Source organism: Dunckerocampus dactyliophorus, chromosome 6 (assembly GCF_027744805.1).
Source record: "Dunckerocampus dactyliophorus isolate RoL2022-P2 chromosome 6, RoL_Ddac_1.1, whole genome shotgun sequence".
Classification (NCBI taxonomy): Eukaryota; Metazoa; Chordata; class Actinopteri; order Syngnathiformes; family Syngnathidae; genus Dunckerocampus; species Dunckerocampus dactyliophorus.
The window spans coordinates 15,366,101-15,390,209 of NC_072824.1; the positions used below are offsets into that span (position 1 = coordinate 15,366,101).

Consider the following 24,109-nt stretch of genomic DNA (forward strand, 5'->3'; position numbering starts at 1 on the left):
AGGTCCATTTATGTATGTTTTTTTCACAGCGAAGGTCCGAACCTAATTTTTTCTTAAATTGCATCAAACAGACTAAAATGAATATGAAATGTTATGAAACCTGCACATCAGCCTATTGTTTCAATACAACACAACTATCCATCCATCCATTCATGTTCTATGCCGCTTATCCTAATGAGGGTCACGGGGGCATGCTGGAGCCTATCACAGCTGACCTCGGGCGAGAGGCGGGGTACACCCTGGACTGGTTGCCAGCCAATGGCAGGGCACATATAGACAAACAACCATTCACACTCACATTCATACCTATGGACAATTTAGAGTCTCCAATTAACCTAACATGCAAGTTTTTGGAATGTGGGAGGAAACCGGAGTACCCGGAGAGAACCCACACACACACGGGGAGAACATGCAAACGCCACACAGAAATGCCCAGCGGAGATCTTCCCGCTCTCCAGACTGTGTGGCCTGTGTGACTGTGTGCTAGCCACTCGGACACCGTGCGGCCCACAACACAATTATCTCGGCACCTAAATTGCATTTAAAAGATTGTGACTTTGTCGCACAATTCCTCTTTTTGTTTAGCTTTGAGTAAGGTCTTTGCAGCAGAAGCACTCCTTCACAACTCTCCCGTCAGTGAAGGATTTCTTGTTTTGCTCCAATATCCATACAATCCTTAGTGAACACTCATTCTATAGCACGTTGCTGTGCTAGAAATGAATATGCTATGACTCATATATTTTTCATACTGAGCTCTGAGTGCCGTTATTTTCTGCACTCTCACATCAGACTTGGGTGGATTCTTGCCTTCGAATGATTTGTGTTTTGTCAGCTCATGTTGCGTCACATTTGCGCATCGCTTTTGACCAGCGCTACAGTTTCAGAGCAGATGAGACACAGCGGTTTGGCGCTGGATTCTGGAAGAATGAACATATATTGGTCCGTGCATTCACTTTTAAATGTTCGCTTTTATCAATTTTTCTTGCTTTTCAGCAAACCATGGTTCTCTCATTTATTTCTCGGCAAGTAAGCAAACGATTTGATTGGCTCATTTTGAGTGACTGCCGCTGCGATCAGTCTGCGAGCGTGATTATGTAGTATTATATTTCCAATTCACTTTAATTGGTCACGGTAAAGAGCCATCACTGGGTCCGGATCCGAGCCGAGGTCCGCCATTTGGTGATGGCTGTTAAGGTCAATACAAGACGCGTCATTTTGTTGGCAAAACTACGTGACACAGCAGACATGCAGGATTTTCCGCCGCATGTCGATAATTTTTTGTGATCGGCTTTTAAAGGCATTTATCGGCATATGCCGATCACATGATTTTTTTTACAGAAATTGGCCGATATTGATCCGTGGCCAAATAATCGGAGCATCCCGACTAATAATACACCGTGCACAATTATTAGGTGAGTATTTTTATCACAACATCATTTTTATGCATATTTCTACTTCCAAACTGCATAAACATGAATGCTTATTAGATTTAAACATGTGTGTTGATGTGTATTACTATGCTAAGGGAGGGCGTGGCCTAAAAAGATCAACACACTATTGTTGAGAATCTTTTCCTCAAACAAAATAAGACAAAAAGAGATTTGGCTGACACTAAGAAGTCAAAAATTGCAACAACAAAAAAAATCCCATCTGGGATGCAGTACGGTTGAAACTGTGGGTCGCGGTCACAGAATCGTTTTGTAGAGTCAACATTCAAAACAAATGTCTTGACAAGCGTCAAGCTGCTTGGAACCCACTGTCCTCCAGTGCTGGCATATTCCAGAACTGTAACCTACATGGAGTACCCAGAAGTGCATGGTTTTAGTGCTCAGAGACATGGCCCCACAGTAAGGAAGGCTGAAATCAGACCACCACTGAAAAAACATATACCGGTACGTTGAAACGTCAAGACTGGGCCCAGAAATATCTGAGGACTTATTTTTCAAAGGTTTTGAGGACTAATGAAATGAGAGTGACTCTTGACAGAGCAGATGGATGGGCAGGGTCTGGATCAGTAATGGACACAAAGCTCCACTTTGAACCAGACATCCGCAGGGTGGAGGTGGGGTTCTCATATGGGCTGGTATCATTAAAAGATGAGCTCGTTGGGTTGAAGATGGACTTAAAATCAACTCCCACAACTACTGCCAGTTTTTAGAGGACACTTCGAGCAGTGGTACAGAAAAAAAGCCTGCATCCTTCAAAAAGACCGTGATTTTTATGCAGGACAATGCTCCATCACATGCATCAAAGTACTCCACTGCTTGGCTTGCTAGTAAAGACAAAAGAATAATGTCATGGCCCCCTTCCTTACCAGACTTATACCGTATTGAGAATTTGTGGGCTCTTCAACTGGAGGTTTACTATGAAGGGAAACAGTACACCTCTCTGCACAGTGTCTAAGAGGCTGTGGTTGTTGCACAAAATGTTGATCACCAGCAGATAAAGAAAATGACAGATGGATGGAAAGATTGTGACAGTTATTGGCATGAAGGGTGGCTATAATTCTGCCCACCAATATTGGCCAAATAACTGGACCGAAACCTAACTTTCCCTTTCTTTATTATTGAGGTTTGAACATTGTTAACATTTTGGATTGAGGGAGCGTGCTGCAGTTGAATTGCCAAAAATACAACTCGCCAAATAATTGTGCACGCGGTGTAGCAACTGCCTTTGTACATGTACGTATATGACACGTTCTCTGAACCTGCTGACTCGAAAAACCTGACAGGCGAGTCAAAATTTAAAGTTGAAGTGCCCTCAAAACGCTTATTTTTTGCAGTGTTCAATCACCACCACATCATTAAAAACATGTAAAAAGATAACTGCACAATGTTAAGTTAATGAAAAATAGTGACAAATAAAACCTTGCAGTCACCGAAATATCTCTCAGTGATCGTGATGATTGAACACCACTTAATTTTTAGATATCAATCCATGATTAACTCACTCCGTGAAGTAATTTGCCTCTATAACTACAGTACAGCCTACCTTCTTGCTCTGCAGCTGGTGTGTGTTAGGAGCAAAACAGCAGGCATTCAAGGCGCTTTCCATACTAATTTACAATCGTGATGGCAACACAAAAGGCAGCTATTTTTATTGGATTTCCAAAGTTCATGTACTTTGTCAATATTATCTGTGTACAGTAATCCCTCGTTTTTCGCGGTTAATGGGGAGCAGAACCTCCCGCAAAAGATGAAAAAAAGTAGGATTTGCCGACTGCCGAGACACAACAAGGGAAGATGCTAGGTGAAGCTGCGATGACGCGCAGCCAATCAGCTCATGGGATAAATCCACTTGTGCTGTCATTGGTGAATGTCAAGCTGGAAACCAATCACGCGCCTTGTCTGAGTGCCCGTGGCATGTACAGTACAGTACAGTACAGTACAGTACAGTACATTACAGTACAGTACAGTACAGGCATGTACAAAGCCTCTGAGTCAACTCATCTCTTTGTTTGGCATGCAGGGAAACCTTCTCTCTCACGCCTTTTCCCGCAATATGGCTGCCGATATGGCTGTATTTTTTCATTTTTATTTTTTGTTTTTTTTATGAATATTTTGGAAAAACCCGCGAAGCACTGAAGCCGCAAAACGTGAAGTGGCGAGGGATTACTGTAGCAGATATTGTGTGTGTATTTAGCAAACACCACATTCAATAACGACTTCCACTGCAAATCATTTTACAGGATGGAATTGGTTAACATCACAGCCACTCAACAAAACCATGCAATTTCTCTAAGGTTTTTTCTTTTTTTTTTCAATAGCCAGGATTACATAATCAATCAAGAAAAGACCAAATGTTATCCAAGATTATTTTTTATCATCACTATACCTCTATAATGTAACAATTACAACCACGTTTTCATTTCACCTGCTACTAACAATTTCAAACAATTCATAGAATATAAGATCACCTTTTCTTCCATTTGCCATGATTGCTTATTGTTGCCTTGTCCCAATAGGATAAAATGGCCAGATTGTTACACGTAATAGAAAAACAGGAAGCATGTAAGACCTAAATATACACACACACACACATATAAAGTGCTCAAAAAAAAATAAAGGGAACACTTAATCACAATGTCAGTCACACTTCTGTGAAATCAAAATGTCCAAGCAACACAGACTGACATTCAATTTCACATGCTGTTGTGCAAATGGAATAGACAGGTGGACAGCAAGACACCCCCAATAATAATACTAATAATACTAATACTAATACTAATACTAATACTAATACAAATACTAATACTAATACTATACTATACTAATACTACTACTACTAATAATAAATACATTTGATTTGATTTCCATTTCTATTTACATTTTGTGTGATCTTGTTGTCAGCAACTACATAAAGACCAAATTATTTAATAAGAATATTTTATTCAGTCAGATCTAGGATGTGTTATTTTTGTGTTTATCTATCTATCTATATACAGTATATCTATCTATCTATCTATCTATCTATCTATCTATATACACTGCTCAAAAAAATTAAAGGAACACTTCGAAAACACATCAGATCTAAACTTGGGGAAAAATGATCTTGAATATCTTTCCTGATAATAAGTGGGTGATGTATTAGTAACAAAATGATGCCACATCATTTGATAGAAATGAAAATGATCACCCTATAGAGGGGGGAAATAAAAGACACCCCAAAAATGAAAGTGAAAAAATGATGCAGCACACTGGTCCATTTTGCTAAAATGTCATTGTAGCAACTCAAAATGATTCTAAGTAGTTTGTGTGGCCCCCACGTGCTTGTACGCATGCCTGACAATGTCGGGGCATGCTCCTAATGAGACTACGGATGGTGTCTGGGGGATCTCCTCCCAGATCTGGACCAGGGCATCCATGAGCTCCTGGACAGTCAGAGGAGCTACCTGGAGGCGCCGGATGGACCTAAACATAATGTCCCAGAGGTGTTCTATTGGGTTTAGGTCAGGTGAACGTGGGGGCCAGTCAATGGTATCAATTCCTTCATCCTCCAGGAACTACCTGCATACACTAGCCACATGAGGTCGGGCATTGTCGCGGACCAGGAGGAAACCAGGTCCCACTGCACCAGCGTAGGTTCTGACAATGGGTCCAAGGATTTTATCCCGATACCTAATAGCAGTCAGGGTGCCATTATCTAACCTGTAGAGGTCTGTAAATCCTTCCAGGGATATGCCTCCCCAGACCATCACTGACCCACCACCAAACCGGTCATGCTGAATGATGTTGCAGGCAGCATAACGTTCTCCACGGCATCTCCAGACCCTTTCACGTCTGTCGCATGTGCTCAGGTTGAACTTGCTCTCATCAGGGAAGAGCACAGGGCACCAGTGGTGTAGTTGCCAATTCTGCTGGTCTGTGGCAAATGCCAATCGAGCTCTACGGTGCTGGGCAGTGAGCACAGGGCCCACTACAGGACGTCGAGCCCTCAGGCCACCCTCATGGAGCCTGTTTCTGATTGTTTGGTCAGAAACATTCACACCAGTGGCCTGCTGGAGGTCATTTTGTAGGGCTCTGGCAGTGCTCATCCTGTTCCTCCTTGCACAAAGGAGCAGATACCGATCCTGCTGAGGGTTGAAGGACCTTCTACGGCCCTGTCCAGCTCTCCTGGGGTAACTACCTGTCTCCTGGAATCTCCTCCATGCGTCCAGGTACCGCAGTGATGCCCTGGTCCAGATCTGGGAGGAGATCCCCCAGGACACCATCCGTAGTCTCATTAGGAGCATGCCCCGACGTTGTCAGGTATGCGTACAAGCACGTGGGGGCCACACAAACTACTGAGAATCATTTTAAGTTGCTACAATGACATTTTAGCAAAATGGACCAGTGTGCTGCATCATTTTTTCACTTTCATTTTTGGGGTGTCTTTGATTTCCCCCCTCTATAGGGTGATCATTTTCATTTCTATCAAATTATGTGGCATCATTTTGTTACTAATACATCACCCACTTATTATCAGGAAAGATATTCAAGATCATTTTTCCCCCAGTTTAGATCTGATGTGTTTTCCAAGTGTTCCTCTAATTTTTTGAGTAGTGTATATGATGAATACATAAATTCTGAATTGGGTGTGCCTGGACTGAGAAAGGGTATGAATCATTTTGGATATGCAACTTATTGCCATATTGTTTTTCATTACTGTGTTTGCCACATCCTTTTGTCATTCCCCCCCCCAAAAAACATTCACCAATTAAAAATTCACTTTCACATAACATTTGGCTCAAAAGTTTCTTAAAAACAAAATAGAACTCCCTCCTTCCCCTTGCGATCATTGGCAACACTTCATTACCAGGCTTCCAGTTAGCCAATTAAAATGTACTGAACGTGGATCCATGACAGTTTAGATTCTAAAACTCTGAAAGTAGTTACTGTGCAGCCAAAAAAAATGCAAAATTAAAATGGACAGGGTGTTTCACTCACTCATTCATTTTCTACCACTTGTCCTGTTTTGGTCACAGTTGACTTTGGGTGAGAGGTGGGGTACACCCTGGACTGGTGGCCAGTCAATCACAGGTCACATACTAGTATACACAAACATATATTTAGTCAGTTCAGTTCAGCAAACGTGTTTTTGGAATGTGGAAGGAAACTGGAATTCCTGGAGTATACTCATTTTACACACCGGCCAAACTGTTTATCATGATACAAATCAATCTCCAGTCCAGGGTGTACCCCGGTTCTCGCCAAAAGACAGCTGGGACAGCCTCCAGCATAGCCACAACCCTAGTAAGGCCAAGTGTGATAGAAAATGGATGGATGGATGAAGATGATTCAATCTGTTCATTGCCTTGGTTGGGTGTACTTTTTTGCACAGACCAGTCTATCCATTGGTTGTTGGCTAGCCAGCTTATTCTGTGCAGTGTACTGCTGCTCAGAAAAGCAGGACCGGTTGTGACGAGGGGAACAAGCATTGGTTTTGACTCACGTTGCCTCTGGCCAGTTTACTTGCTCGGCACACTCCAAGGCCAATTGAAGGGACATTAATTCTGCTCAGAGCTGACAGCAGAGGCGTAGTTCATGTGCGAAATATTGAGGACATATTTTTGACAAAGATTTTTGGATGATAAGTGAGCCTCACAGGTACTTTATATTCTTAGCAAGCTTCCAGGGAGGGCTAATTTATCTCATAAACAGCAAAGAGATGCAAATGTACATCTTCCGGTACAGCAACTGATTTTTTTATTGACAATTTTCCCCCAACTGACTCAGCTTGAGTGGTGGATGAATTGTTTTTATAGCCTGCAACTTTTTATTCATTCATTCATCACTATTGTTACAAAGAGTGTCAATTCCAGCTCTGCAGCAAGCACAGAAAACTGGAGAAAATCCAATGCTGGGGAAAAGAAGACAAAATGGATACTGTATTTACCTGAATATAATACCTAGCACCATAAGCCTTCCATGCCATCGCAAAATATGAAACTACTTTTATAAGTTGTTTACAACAGTTAAGCATTTTATTTCATTTCGAGAGCCCTGCAACACAAATAAACAATAATAACAATAATGATGTTAAACAAGTTTTTGCCATTTTGTTTTTATGACAGTTGGTGTCCACAAAGGTTATGAAAAGTGGTTTGTTAGTAATCAGACTACTTCCTGGTTCATGGAGAATGACAAACAGAAGAGCAGTGCCATTATGGTTCTGGGGGGGTGGACCATTCCATTGATGACTTAGTGATTCAAACTCCTGTGTCTTCACATTTAGCCTGATTCTTACCAAATTTTAATGGGTTCTTCCTTAATTACCCACTTTTATTTAATCAAATCCAAAAAATATATTCGTTATTTAAAAATCACCTGTGCCATCTTTTGAAAGATTAACACACATCATTACATGCTCAAAGTGCATTTTAGCGGAATTTATTCAGGCATTTTATTAAGGAAATGAGTTGGAACATAACTGAATGCATACACATAATGCAAAGATTTAAATAAAAAATCCAAATAGCACTAAATCCATCCATCCATCCATGTTCTATGCCGCTTATCCTACAGCAATAAATAAGACCATAAAATCAGATATTTCACTCATAACTGCGCAATGCATATGTAATGTGGAAGATGACTGAAATATTGCTTAATTTGACTTCAAAATTAAAACAAACAAGTCAAACATTGGTTGCATTTAATGTATTTATTATTTGATATTATTATTTATATCTATATTTGCATTTATATATATATTTTATTTTTTATATATTTTTTTTGTCAATGTATTTCGTCATGTCTGACTAGATGTATGCAACCCACTCAAAATGGATCCACGACCCACTTTTGGGTCTAGACCCACCAATTGAGAAACCCTGATTTACTGATTTACCAAATCTGGTGGTGGCCTAAGACTTTTGCACCGCATTGTATCCACTCTATCTCAAAATGTACGTAAAAGCACTGTACGGTTTTATAATGCTGCCAAAACATTTCTTTCTTGCTTTACTTTAAATAAAAATTTCCAGTGCTTTTGTTTAACATGTCAGTCCGTTTGTTCACTTAGATGAAATACTTAAACATTTTATGTCTCCATCCATGCATCACAGATTTGTGCCTTTATTTACATTTGGCACAAAGTACCCAAAGCGAGAGGAGCGTTGTTGACTAAACAGACCTCTCACTTGTTCCAGGATATGCTAAATGTTGATGTTGTGAGTTCAAACATTTGCTCAGCTTTGCCGCAAATAAAAACGAGCCAGGAGAGCAATCCTGAGAGCAACAGTAATTATTCCAAGACTTTGCTCACTAAAAGCAGTTACAATTATAGTAACAACAGCTCACCTTAATAAATCAGCGCCTGCGTTTATTCTCAATGCTTATTAGCGGCTGATGAAATGAATAACGTTATGCATTACCTGTAATGGTGCCAGCATTCAAACAGACCTCCCACTTCATTTGTACACACGTATACACAGCGAACACGCCGATTTATTTCCCCTCCCCTCTTCCCAAGGCACAGCACTGATTGATTAGATATCGAAAGTGGTCTGTCAGCGTGTTTTCGAGAGGTACTCATCTGATAATGGATGCAACACCTCGGCTGTGAGCTAATTATATTAGAGACATAACTTGGTTCTGCTGTCTTGCACTCGGCGTTGGCCCCGTTGGGACACAAAGTCATGCAGCAAAACAGTCGACCACTCCAGCCGGGCATGTCGATTCTCACATCAAAGATTTCCAATTGCCATGCTGGCTTAGGTTACCTCTACTGTATATTTGCTTCACTGACAGCTCCGATGATGAGTCCGGAGACACATCCAGAATGATAGAAATGATAGAAACTACCAAACATACCTGATCAGCGACAGCACGAGCCAATTTGTCCATCCTGGATCCAGCCTCTGCAATCTTTTTGGCCGCGTTGATCACATCCGAGGAGTTCTTCAGCGGGCCCTTGCCCCTGCAGGAAGGAGAAAAGACATATAATGCAATGGGAATGAGATCTGAATGAGATCCAGGTGCAGAGCACATCCACAGTAAATGCTATGAAAGATTTTTCTCGCCATGTGTTGTGTCAGCCTGGGAATATTGAGGTTTCCAGCTTCGTTGCTACTTTGTACACCCTGTTTGCCTCTGAGATACCAGTAAAGACATTTTCGTATCTTTAGCTATTTTTGTTATCGGCTCTGCATACTGCATCTTGGCTTCTTGACTTTCATGCTCAACACCAAACGCAACAATTGAGGCTAAATTTTGATTGCGCACTTGAAACTCTCTCTCCCACACAGTGCTGGAGTGCAATCACATTTTGAATCCAAAAGGTACAAATAGACGTGTGACAGCCTTCAAGTACAATATGACACATGCTGCATATTACTCTGCAGGGTGAAAAAGGAAAATCCAAGTGAGCGAACAATAATAAAAGCTGTGGAGCGGAGCGGATGTTGGATTGTGTTACTTTCATTGCTACCTGGTGAAGTCTGTCATTTCCATCATGATCATACACATCTGCTTGGCGAGCACAATGATGTCGTTGCCATTGTCGTCCCACTTGGCCACCTCGGCGTCAAGCTTGCACTTCTCCTGTCTGAAGCTCTCCACCTGCTCTGCAATCTTGGCCTTCTCCTCCTGGGGAAGCTGTGCCATGATGGCCTGCAGGGAAACACACGCACTTTACAGAAGAACGGAACAGCGGGTTCCTCCAGAATCATGGAATAAATTGGCTTAGAAATGAGGAAAGAAAAAAGAAAGAGAGGGAGAATTAAGGTGAAAAGGGAAAAGATAAAAATGAATAAAGAAAGTGAAATGAATAGGAAGAGGGATTATAGAAAAGAATAGAGCTGTAGAAGCATTTGCTCCATTTTTTTATGTTAATACACCCCACAAAAAATAAAGTTCTAAACTTTACATTTAATAACTAGACTTCTTTTTGCAAATGCCTTGACATCTTATACCCATAAAGAGCTAATCCACATTGGCTTACACAATTTCCTTCCTGCCGTGCGAATACATTTGCTCTCTAAAAGGCCTTTAGGGGCAGGTCTAGAATGGCATAAATCTTGTGGCAAGGTCACAGACGCAGTAAGAAGCCTGTATTATTTGGGAGGTAAAGGTATAATTACCTCACGTATTAAACCTGTCAATGAATAATGCATTTTTGTCATGGAGGTGGGAGTACCTTGGTTGCCATTAGGTCGATTATATTGACTCAGGAAATAGAAATAAATCAGTACAGTTCAGGAATAAAAAGTTATCCTTGTTTTAAAACAAAACAAAACGCGTGTATCCACTATTGAGTGTCCTGTAAGATTGGGTTATTCTTTAGTGAGTCCTTTAAAATGTGATTGCATTTCCTCACAGCAAAGCTGGTGTGTGGGGGGGTGACAAAGTGCATCACTTGGCTCATGTCCCTCTGTTGAAGGTGTCAAAAGAAGAAAAAAAAGCAAGAAAAACAAAAGCAAAAACAGGATGAAAAAACAGGATGAAATTAGTGGGGAAAAAAAGGAACCAGATAAAAAGATGTAGACAACAGATGCAGCGTCAATGAGCGCTGGCCTTGTGATCAGTTTGTGTGCGCAGTGCTTCGCTGGGAAAAGATTGTACAGCATAGACAAACAAAATTGCACCCCCCGAGGCCTGTTTGGATTCCCTCGAAAACACACAGCATCAGTCTGATCCTTTTAAACGGCATGCTTGGTGAGAAAACGGTCCCAATCTAAAAACAACCTGACATGTACCGTAATTTCTGGTGTATAAACTGCTACTTTTTTCTTACCTTTTGAAGCCTGCGGCTTATACAGTTGTGCGACTAATTTATGGCCATGCTCTAATCTCGTGACATCTCCTTCAGAAATACTAATCTTTTAAATACTGTGTCACTTACGAGTCAGTGAGGAAACGGTAGCTCTTTCTTTGTCAGGAGACAATCCCGAGCTATAAGGGAACTCGTAACAAGATTGTCAACCCATCAGAATTCACAGGAGGTCATTACTCAGTATAACAGTCTGACTCACGGTGTCATCTTAGAAAGAATGCTAAAATCATCACACAGCCACTTAACACTCAAAAGGTACGTAAGAAATATACAAGACAAGTACCAATATGAGTTTAGAATAAAAACTATATTAACGACTCCCCATCATGCATTGCTTCTGGTGGACACAGGTAGCTGAATGAATAATTGCAGCGCCCCGGCAGCCATGGCCAACAAACTACTTTGATGGGAAGCAGTGTATGATGGCTAGCTGTTAAAATATATATATTTTTGTAAACTCATATTGGTACTTGTATATTTCTTACCTACCTTTTGAGTGTTAGGTTGCTATGTGATGATTTTAGCATTCTTTCTAAGATGACACCGTGAGCCAGACTGCTTGTCGTGAGTTTTCTCATAGCTCATGTTTTGGTCCTGCCAAATAAAGAGCTACAAGGTCCTCACAGACTCGTTTGAGACCGTGAGCGCCATGTGGGGCTTATAGTCCAGTGAGGATTACAAACGAGTAAACAATCCATTTTTCTCTCTAAATTTAGTGGTTGCGGAAATTACTCTATTTATATTTTATTGCACCATGTTTGGACAACTTATGGCTCAGACAGGACACGCCAGCCATTCTTTTATATTTCATCGCTCAATTAAGCCATGCATTATAGTTTCAGGTAATTAAAACTAATCAACTTTTACAGCTAAACTTTATGCTGATGTTCAAAATCTTCATTCATTCAATTTTGGCAGCTTCATATGAAGGACATATATTATGGAAGTTAACCGCCATTTATACACACAAAACATTAGCACATCTTGCAAGAGCTCAGCTCTGCCAGCATCAAAGAACTAATTCTAAGTGTGCTTTGCTTTTTCTTTGGCTTTTAGTGGCTTTATCACAAAAATTATTCCAAAAGAAGGACTGCTGTCATGGATGAGCTCAGTTCAGTGCACGTCAAAGGATTAATTCTTGGCGTCTGTTTTTCTTTGGCCTTTTTACTCCAAAAGGACCAACCATAACAGTGCACAGAATCCATGACACCTGTAGCATTAATTAACATTCAGTAATTTTCATCTTTAATGATGGTCACCACAGTCAAGTGGTGGAGACCAAAAGAGTGGCCAATCTTGGTGGGCGTTTCTCCTCCCTCTGAGCTTTTTATGATGTTCATTTTCACTTCCATTAGTGATGGCTTTCCTTTTCTTTGGTGCACTGCCGCTTGGGAGACATAATGAAGTCCAAAAAGTTAACTAATAAGCGAATCCACACTGCATTCTTCCTCCCAACACAAGGCATGCACTGCATTGTTGTACTGCGTATAGCACCTATTTTTCTTCCAGTGCGCGCTGTGGCTGCTGGTTCAGCGAGTCTCGTGTTTACGGACCAAAATTACATCAAACATCATAAAGAGAGGAACACCTGTACTGAATCCACAATTTACAAAAATACTAATAACGTTGTTGTAGTGTAAAATATTTTTTATAATTAAAAAAGAGGAATTCTCATATATTCAGAATCATCTTATATTCGGGTCAATATGGTGATGGCTGATGCATAGCCGGTGAGCATGCTGCGTGCTGTGTAGAGAGAACAAGGAAAACTTAAAAATGCGTCTTACAAAGTCAAATTTTTTTTTATGTTGGGATCTAGTTTGGGAGAGAGTGTTTGGTACCTCTACTCACTCTGAAATTGCTGTGACAAAAGCGAGAAGAGGAGCGAGGAGCTTGGGAACAAAAAACTGAGATCACCGAGGTAAACACGTGAAGCAAGTGGGACGTCTGGGGGAAGCAGCAAGGAACTCAGTGAAACACTCCCCTCCCTCCATCCTTTCCGCCTTCCTTCTGCACTCTCTAGAATTCACTTATCCTCAAATCCCTTCCCCGACTTTACTGATAACAACAAGAAGCGGGCCTCGGGAGCTTAACATAGTGGCAAATCCAGCCGAGGGAGTGTTACACCAATACACTCTGCAAGTCGACGTCTGCGGGGATTAGAGCACTTTCCGGTTTTCGTCAGCAAGCACTGCGTCCCAAAATTACTTTAATTTTGTTTTATTTGAAATAAATTGCCCAGACACCGGAGAGTTCAATTTTATGGATGACCTATCAACATTGTTACCCGATCAGCGTGTTAGGTGATGCTGCAAGCATGCTCCGGGGGAGGAGTGATTCACTATGCATTATCCATGCTGTGTTACATGACCAGCTTAGTGTGTGCATCTGCTGATAGATGCCCAAAGTATCCATAGCCCGTCGCGTGTTTCCTCCCTTCTTATCATACATACATGTTGCCTTTAAGAGCACAGCATTTTTCACAAAGGCTGGTTTATGCATCTGCGCAGTCGCAACGTCAAACTACGCGGAAGGGTTTGGGTTGTTGGGGACGAGCCGGCGTATGCTGGCGCCCTGAGCAAAAGAAATTGAATAAGATCTTGCGTGTCCCCCTTTGTCTGATACCAAAACACTGACGGGCCATGCAAGGATCATGACTGTAAACCCCAACATGCTTACTGTATGTCAGCTCCGATGGTGAAAATGGATTATGCGTCCGCCAATGTTAACATTAACGCATCACACAAGCATGCACTCGGCATTACCATGAGAGGGCAGGAAGCGTCATCCTGACATGACAATCTAGGGCCGACTGGGCACATCAACGGTGGTTTACAGCCAACACATCTTTTATGGATGCGCTAGTCGTCTTCTGCATGTGCAAATGTTTAGTCTCTGAGGGCATAACAGTGTCTAATGGTGGGAAACATGCAGTATCAGTTGAGTCTCTGCGTGGCACAAGAAGATGCATACTTAAAGGAGACATCACTTTTGATAAGGCTCACTAATGCTGGGGAGGACAAACTTATGTGCAGTTAAGTCAAAAATTATTCATCCCCAAGTTTAAGTGAATTTCTAGCTGTTGAATTTGTATATTTTGCAGGAAATGACACAAGAAAGTGACAAAAGACTGTTAGAAGGTGTGTTAGTAATATTACTGTCAAATTGCAAACCCAAATTGCGAATGTTCCCATGGTCATTAAGTTAATTTGTTAATTGGGGTGTCACAAGATCTCGCCAGATTAAAACATGATGATATTTCTCGTTAAGAGGAAAGCAGCTTCACAGGAAGCAGGCAGCCGGAACCTCTATCAGACGGTGTGAACTATGGCATTGGGACTGGAAATGATACTACATGTAATAGGGAAGTGGCAGTGTGCAAGGCAGGATTGGAGCCGCACATTAAGTGCGCATACTGTAAACTTTGCAATCCTTCCTGCACTCTGTGTTTTCAGCGTTGCTTTTTAGCTTGCCACGTGTGTTTTTTTTTTTCCATGGGAGTTGAACAGCTGCCGCTGTGTTAATGTCCAAGCCTAGTAATTCTACATTTGATCAAAGCTACGATTTGTCAGATCACAATACAATTGCTCCATATGACTTCTATCAAAATGTGATACTCTAATTCTGACCTATGTCCTGATTTGGATATAATATGATGGGAACTGTAGTTCTTTCATCATAAACATAAAGCTAATCTACTGCAATCTATTTTACATGTATCTTTACATAACTACTCATCAACATAAATGATTAGTAGTAGCAGTTACAACAGCCGTCATTTTAACTTTAAATTGAACTTACAATTTGTGGAAGGAAGTTCAACAGTTAAATGCACTTAAGTCATGCATGCAAAGTTATAAAACATTTCAAAATGTACATGTATTGTTTTGTGACTCTGTACAATCAAGAAGTACTGTATGTTTGTCCAGCTCTATATTTTGTCACTGTAGTTTTCTTAAAAGTAATGCTAAAATACCACCTCGTCTCGCTCTCTTGAACCTAATATATGGTGTATTGTCTTGTCTTGTGTATCTGAGTGTATCGTGACACCCTTAGTTGTTCATACATATGAAAGTCCATTGCAGTACGCATTATTAATATATAATCTAATATATATATATAATAAAAAATATAATAACTGTAATTAAATAAATAAAATGAACCACAAAAAATGATATCTCACTTAAATCTGTGTGCACTGAGTATACACAAGAAGGAGTCATAGAATCACGTTTGGATGCCTACTGGCTGAGAATCACTGGTCTAGACAGGGTGGATTCTACAGCATATGAACTGGAAGGACTAACAAAACATGTCTTCATTGTATATTAAATAAATTGTGTGTTTAAAAATAGAACATTACAAAATATATTAATACAAATATTAAAACATATTTAAAAATAAATACAGTTAATATGAAATAAAGACAAACGCTTGAATGTGAGGAGTTGAGCTATAGAAAATCGTAAGGAACTGTGCTTGCATGCGCCCCATTTTCAAAATAAAATAATATAATACATGATATATTATAATAAATTAAACAAATCCCTCAAAAGTTGTGCTTGTTAAATTGCAATGGGTTCTTGAAATAATCTAATAAAAGGGCTAGGTGCATGTACAGTGGTGTCTATTCAGAACCGCTGATTTGGATTATGTTATCAGGATTATTAAGAATGGTGCATAAGATTCCCTCAAAATTGTGGAATATACAGTAGTTTATAGATTAGTTTCAAAATGTAAAACAATAGATATTTTACATTAATATCTGTATCATAATGGCTTTGTCTTTTGCCCCTTTCTGGTGTTACTTCAAGATAAAAATGTAATAAATATGTTGCACATTTACTCACTCATGCATGATTTGGGGTTTGACTTCTTGTATCTTTGCGTGTGTACAATTCGTTGCATTGAGCCACGTCACTCTTCCATCCACTTACAGATTCTTACACCAACCAGCTATGACAAAGAGACATGCTGTGACTTCAAACTGTTCCCAAAATGAGCTGCCCACTCAAAGCGAAAGCTGCGTGCCAGGAAAACTAGTCTGGTGCTGTGAAACAACTTTCTGCGGTAGTGCTGGTGCGTTTAAGCTCAGATGGCTCGGCAATGTTACACCACAGGAGCCTTTGTGGGAGTGTACAGTACATACAAACGACTCAAAACACTTCACACCCTGGACCCCCACAGACTCCCCAGAGCTACATTTGTGATCCAAATGCCAGGCTCGACTCTTTGTTTTCATGGCTGTATTTCCAACTTTGTGATCCGAAAACTTTGTTTCTGATTTCTTACATGAACAGCTGAATTAAATAATTGAAAAGACAAAACTTACAAGAGTTTTTGCACCGTACCGCAATGTGAATGTAGTTTTACACTGAATAAAACACCAGGAATCAGCAAGGGGTTTCATGGTGTGAGGGTGTTCACTAACGTAAGTGTCACAACAATGTTGTTGCCCCGCTGTTGCTGCAGTGCAGCTGTTCCCAAAGACACTAATGTGGCACTGTTATTGTTACATGCTGGTGCTAACACATTCATGTATTTCTAATAGCAGCAACAAATAGCAAGGTGCAACACTGGTACATTATGCACTGCATGAAACCTAAGCATGCCCAAGGGACTACTAAGCTGTCGATATACTGAAGAAAAAAAACATGTCAAATGTAATGGGAAAAACAGTTCATTTACGTTTTTACAATGTTAATACGCTGCAGAAGTGGCAATGGCAAAGGGAAGGAGACGAATTGAAGCAAGTTTATCTACAGTCGTTCACAAAAGTGAGTGCACCCCACCCACTTCAGCAACCATATTATTACAGTATATCTCAAGGGAAAATACTAAACAAATTAAACTTGGTGGTGATAGCGTCATGGTCTGGGGCTGCATGAGTGCTGCCAACACCGGGGAGCTGTGGTTCATTGAGGGAAACATGAATTCCAACATGTACTGTGACATTGTGAAGCAGAGCATGATCCCCGCCCTTGGGAAACAGGGCCGCATGGCAGTTTTCCAACATGATAACGAGCCCAATCACACCTCCAAGATGACAAGAACCTCGCTGAGGAAGCTGAATGTGATGGAGTGGCCAAGTATGTCTCCAGATCCCAAACCAATTTAGCACCTGTGGGGCATCCTCAAACAGAGGCAAGGTGTCTAACATCCACCATCTGGAAGAGGATTCCAGCCACAACCTGTGCAGGATTAAGGCAGTGCTAGATAATAATGGTGCTTACACTCAATATTCACACTTTGGACACAGATGTACAGTTGTCCCTCGTTTATTGTAGTTAATTGGTTCCAGACCTGACTGCGATAAGTGAATTTCCGCAAAGTGCGGAAGGTGTTATTTTAATAATCAATAATTTTTTCGATTAATCGATGAATCGGATTAAAAAAAAAAAACTAATTTGGAATTTCCACCTATTAGCAGCAATCCCTTTAAGAATGCATGAATGCACTTTTTCCCTCCCCAAAATCATAGCAAAGAGGGCGAGGAAGAGGAAGTCGAGAAGTATAAACAATCAACTGACAAACATCACAAACAACAAACAACACTCTACTGCAAATCAACGAGTCACCGGCAGACTGCTACATGTGCATCAACAATAAATAAATAAGAAATAACAAATAAATAAACTTTAGGGGCAGACTTTGCGTTTGGCATCGGCTCGTCTGCTCTGGAGGGAGGGACGGTGCCTTGTTTGATGGTCAGGTTGTGAAGTACATAGCAAGATGATATGGCCTGCGCTGGAAAGGCACAGCCATAGCTATTTGTAGTTTCACTATTCTACCACTAGGTTTTGTGTGTACGCATGGTACGAGTTGTGCATAAATGTCTTATGCACAAATACAAGTGGATAAATCCCATACTTTGCATGGGAATGTTCTTACGCATGTTCTACGCACACATCTCTGCAGTGGTTTGCTTCGCAAGATGTCAGACAGGCAAAAATGTTGATTGCTTTTTTCCAAAATCAAAGCTGATCCGTGTGATTTCATTTTGCCTGAAAAACAAGGATAATCGGCCTGCTTTCATGGATGACTATGAAAATTTAAAAATAGCGACATGTGAGAGCCTGAAATCAGGATATTTACAGTACATTTTTAAATGAAACGATTAATAAATGACTAAAATAGTTGTTGATTAATTGGATAATCGATTAACCATCGATTCATCCATTAATCGTTGCAGCTCTAGAGCCCAACAAAAATAAATATTTTTGTAGTTAGAGCATATAAAATATTTTTATGACCTTCTAAATATGTTTTTTGCAATTATTAGAGTCCTGAAGACATGAAATAACACCCCATAGTCACCTTTACACTTAATTGTGTTACCCAATATACAGTAGTAGACATACTGTAGTAGAAATATGACTAAATCATGAATATTATAAGAGTCTGACGTTAGCACTGACAGCTCCTGCGGTGGCTATTGTCTCATCAATGTAACGTTACTGACACTTAGACCTGTGTAGAATACTACTGTATTGTCTGTATTTTCTTTATCTCATACACGGTGAGCATCCACACAGTCACTCTCTACAGTGCTAACCTGCTGCTAGCACTCAGCTACAGTCAACTCGAGGGAGCTAACATCAAACAGGTCACTTCCCAGACCCCGCCTCTTAAAGGCGCACACAACGAGTCACAGATACTGTTACACTTCATATCACGTCTTCTGAGTGCTTTATACTTGTATTTTCTTTCATTTAGCCATTTTTATGCTTGAAAATGCTTCATTTATGCCAAGATGATGTACAATTTGCTTAAATATGCATTTTTTTTACTAATAATGGGCCGACAGTGATCATTTATTAATTAATACATTTTTGAAAAAAAAAAACGTGATATAGTGAGGGCACGATGTTCGAACCGCGATGTAGCGAGGAAAGACTGTACTCACTTGTGCTGCCAGCCATTTAGACAATAATAGCTGTGCGTTGAACAATTTCCAATGGATAGTAAATCTATATCACCATACAATATGCACAAAGACTACTCTAAAATGTATCCACGTTTCATTTTTATAGCATTGTCCCTTGAGACGATATAAGGAAATGTGATGAATGGACTCACTTTTGTGAGTTATTAATTTTGTGCTCTTATTTATTTCTGCTTTTTTTTTTTTTTTTTATTAGTCTTTACTGTGTGCAAACCCGGCGCAGACAGCATGAAGGCCATGGCAGTATAACACAGGCTTATGCCACAGAGAGAGGTATAGTGCTAAATCACACTCCTGCCATTTACACAACACTCCATTCATTTCTATGGCTTCAGGGAAGCAAGTGTTGATACCCTCTTAATGCACGTTAATCTGGACCCTTGTGAAATATCGCAACAAAGCACAAACCACGGTGATTGCTGTATAGGCCTTGGCATACTGTGTTTTGCATGATCTGATGGGAATTGGGTACAGACGTTGACGTCTACTTACCCGGGCACTCTGTCCAGCAATAAGCTGATCATCTTCCGTCTGGACACTGGTCCTACTGCGTGTGTCATAGTCCTCCTGTTCGAAGTCTGAGTCATCTTCAAGCTCCTCTGGTGTCTGGGACAAAGATACACAGATTGTCAAAAGATGTCTATTTCAGTCGGACCTTCTGGAACAGATTAATGACACTAACCGAGGTTCCACTGTATAAGAACGTCAACTGTAACGTACACTGTACTGTACACAATTTTTGGTCAAAAGTTAACAGTTAAAGGATCCCGAAGATTTGCGTTGAAACACATGTAAATTGCTTCAGAAGTAGCCAAGCAGCAGCCAACCAAAAGGTTCTCACGAGATGACGAATGCTGTATCTAGAAGGACATTAGAACTGCATGAAAAAAATCACCCCCCCCCTCTCACTCATTTAAATGGGTCACAATGTGTTACACGATGTAATGTGACATGACACTGTGTTGTACACTCACACATCATCACCTAGCCGACTCCCTCTTTGCAGGTTATACGGGGTAATTCTACTGTTAACCTTGGGACGGACATATTTATTGTGAAAAAAAAATACTCATAATGTAAGAAACCTGTACGGATGCTCTCAAAGTTTTGCCTCCCTGCAAACTGCCTTAATGCATATTTAATGGAGTGATTAATCCTCGTGGTTAAAGAGACAAATAGCTCATGCTAGACACACAGTAATGGCCATGTAAAATGGTGTAAACATCATTCCATATAGTTTTAATGGATGTACATTTTTCCTGCTACTTCTACTTCTATGAGCGTGTGTGGGAACATAAAAGCAAGGGCAGAGCCACACTTTCAAAAACGTTCATGATCATTTCATACCTACCTCAACATTTTAAATACTGTAGCGAATTGGTTTCTTAATCTAACGACAGCACATAATATCTGTGCCGTGCAAAAAAGAAAAAAAGGGAGCTTTTTCCTGGCCTAAATGGGAGGACAATAACCAAAGCCTATAAGGGTGTGCACAGAAATTATTATAGTTGGCATGAGCATTTTGTACCTTTACACTAAACTCAGACAATAGAGAAAGTTGTTTCCTTATAGGAGGGATTTTCAACATGGATGGGATTATGAATCCAACTGCTCCGTGGAAGTTCAAAGCTGCCTGTTTTACATTATTTACCAGCATCAAATTATTTTCCATAATTAGATTTTTTTTTCATGAGCTGCACCGGGAAAGCTTCCAGCCTGTATAAAGTTGAATAAATGAATTACATGGTGACGAGAGAAGGGGCAGCTCGGCTGTAGAATGCAGATAGTCTCATTTCAGAGTGTATGTGCTATAATAGCAGACCTGCTGGTCTTCTGTTGTTATTCAGCATTCTTGTTGTGAGACACAGTAAAATGACCTGCAAGTTTTACATGGATGGATGAAGCATGAAGCTCCTAAAGAAGATCCATTTAAAGTATTATTTGTTGGGGCAGAAATTGCATATATATTGTATTGTATTGTATTTATATATACAGTATATACACACACATTCCAAGACAAAAATAAACTTCAACCAACCAGTACTGTGTAAAAGTCTTATGCACCATTACCATTTGTGTGTTTTTTTTTTAGTACCGCACTGACCCGTGTATTTTTTGTAATGTTTTTTTCATTTGGGGTGTAGATATTTATCCAAGCAAACTAACAAGTGGCCCCAAACAATTTCTCTCCAAGCGAGTGAGAGCTTTTCTGCCTGTCACACACACACACACACACTCACAAACACGCACACACACCCACCAGCGATCTGGAGAGATACACTGGCAACAGAGAGACCCGGAGGAAGAAAAAAAATCACGTCATTTTTATTTTAACGGTGAGTAAAGAAGCAGAGTCATAAAAAAAAAAACCTGTTGAGCAGCAAATAAATACGATTTCCATTTTAAGTGCAATTCACCGGTTGTTTCAATGATATTGAAAACATGGTAAAATACATTTTTACACAAAACAAGTCTTGAAAAAGAGGGTAAGGAGTTGTCAGAGCTGTCTTATCTTCGTTTCTAAACAGTAATAGATAAAATAACCATTTGTAACAGTGGTTCTCAACTTGTGGGTCTGGGTGGGTCGCAGACAGCGTGTCAAAAGTGACATAAAAATATGTAACATACAACCAATATCTGAGATGTCAGACTTGTTGTTTTAACTTTGGAAGCAAAATTGAGCAATATTTTAGTCATCGACCTCTTTGGTGTATAGTCATGGCAGTTATAAATCAAATATCTCATTTTGTGGTCTTATTTACCATAAATTCCGGTGTATAAGCCGCTATTTTTTTCTTAAAAGTTGAACCCTGCAGTTTATACAGCGGTACGGATAATTAAAGGCTAAGTTCGAATCTTGTGACATCTCCTTTACTTCAGAAGTACTACTAATCTAATAGTCAGCCAGTCAGTGCGGAAACAGTTGCTCTTTCTTTGACAGGAACCAATCACAAGCTATCAGTGAACTCACAACGAGCTTGTCAACCCAGAGGAAATCGCAGGAGGTCATTACTCAATACGACTCACGGAGTCATTTTACAACTAACGCCAAAATCATCACACAGCAACTTAACACTCAGTAGGTACCTATGAAATATACAAATAAAGAGCTGCTTGGTCCTCACGGGCTCCTTCGTGCCACAATATGCCATTTTACGACATGGACATGTGCGGCTTACAGTCTGGTCCGACTGATACAGTATATGTACAAATCTGTTTTTTCCTTTAAATGTAGTGGGTGCGGGCGTATACATCGGTGCGGCTTATACACTGGAATTTATGGTAAAACAATTTTGATGTTTAATTTCCATTTACTTGTATGCATACCATTGTCATGTTCCTCCTCATTTCCTTCACAAAATACCTGAATAAATTCCTGTAAATTTCACTTTGGACATGTAATCATGTGTATTAATTAGGGCTGCAATGATAAACAAAAAACTAAATAAATCAAATTTTATGTAAAGGGATATCAATTTTGGAAATATGGACCATTATTTTGTAAAAAATAATAATATATATTTAGAAATCCCACAGTCTTTGCATGTTTCATGCGAGCGGCGATTTGTTCCGCTTAGTTAGATGGTCCTTGAACGCACCTTCTCGTTTTCTCCCATGCTGCACAGATAGACAACTACTGTATTGTCCCCTTTTTTCTTTCACCTCATATTTGGTCTCAAATGCTTATACTATGTGGGATTGCATAAAGGTAAGATTTGATGTCCTTATTGAGTGCTAAGGTGCCTATTTGTGCGGTGCGCCTCTCTGACAAACAAACTCACGGCTCGTACTGGTGGATTGTGAATCTTTATTCATTTAGTGCTTTTAATTTGAAGTTGTTCCTGTAATACTGTTACACAATACATAATTAATAAGATAAATGAGATCGCTATACTGTACGTATATTTTTCTGTTGTGTTGAAAATCTCCTGGTGACTAGCTAGCGCGCTGCTAATGCTAGCACTGCTAATGCTACATTCTTCATCTTCAGTCATGGACATTGACAAAAGTCCCCAAATAGCTGTCCTTGACTTTACCTGCCGGGAAGTAGCAGCTCGTAACCCAAATTTTAGCTTGCAGTTCAAAGTAAAAAATCAGCCGAGAGACGGCTCGAATCTAAAAAACACTCGTTAGTTGGGACGCTCGTATGCCAAGGTACCTCTGTATAAATGGCAATTTAAAAAAAAGTGTTTCAGTCCCTTCTTGCTTCTCTCGGCGTACTCCGTGACAACTCAACTCACAGCAACAGTAGATCCAAATAATTTTGGTTTTGTTGTGAGAGCCATCTGTCAGGGCTTTGAAGATGAATTTACCAATTAAAATAACCTTTTCTTTGTCAATTTCTGCTCAATATTTGTTCAGGCTTGTGGCTCCACATTCACTGATGCGTTTCCTCAAACTACGGTGTGGGCCGAGGATCAAACAGGACGTGCACATGTTAATCGCGTGTCAAAAAAATTGTGCCATGAAAGGAAACGTACCTTTGACAGCCCTAGTATTAATGTTTCAAAAGATCACATTTTTAAAAACAAAAATGGCGATCGTAAAAAAACAAATATATATATTCTATTATATCTATAATAACAAATATATTATATTCTATATATATACACTGTGTGTGTGTATATATATATATATATATATATATAGAATATAACAAAAAACAGTAATACTTTATTGAGAATAATGATAATGCTAGTAAAACTCGTAATTTTAGGAAAATAAACACTTAACACTAGAGCTGTCCAAAGTGCGGCCCACGGCTTTTTTGGATTGGCCTGTCACACATTCTAAAAATAGAATTTAACGAGTAAACTAAAAAAAAACAGCACCAACAAAAATGAAAAAATCTGTCGTAATTTTACAAGATAAAATCAAAATATTAGGAGAAAAAAGTTGTAATTTAACAAG

The 24,109-nt window shown here is 39.9% G+C and overlaps 1 protein-coding gene across 3 annotated transcripts in view; it reads right to left on the reverse strand.

Moving 5' to 3' along the window:
* ctnna2 (catenin (cadherin-associated protein), alpha 2) overlaps positions 1 to 24,109 on the reverse strand; it is a 316,834-nt gene that overhangs the window by 14,010 nt on the left and 278,715 nt on the right. For all 3 annotated transcript variants that reach the window (XM_054779585.1, XM_054779584.1, XM_054779586.1), the window contains 3 exons: positions 19,691 to 19,804; positions 9,910 to 10,091; positions 9,294 to 9,399 (listed from right to left, as the gene is read on the reverse strand). In XM_054779585.1, coding sequence (XP_054635560.1) covers positions 9,294 to 9,399; positions 9,910 to 10,091; positions 19,691 to 19,804 — 402 coding nt within the window. The remainder of the gene's footprint in view (positions 1 to 9,293; positions 9,400 to 9,909; positions 10,092 to 19,690; positions 19,805 to 24,109) is intronic.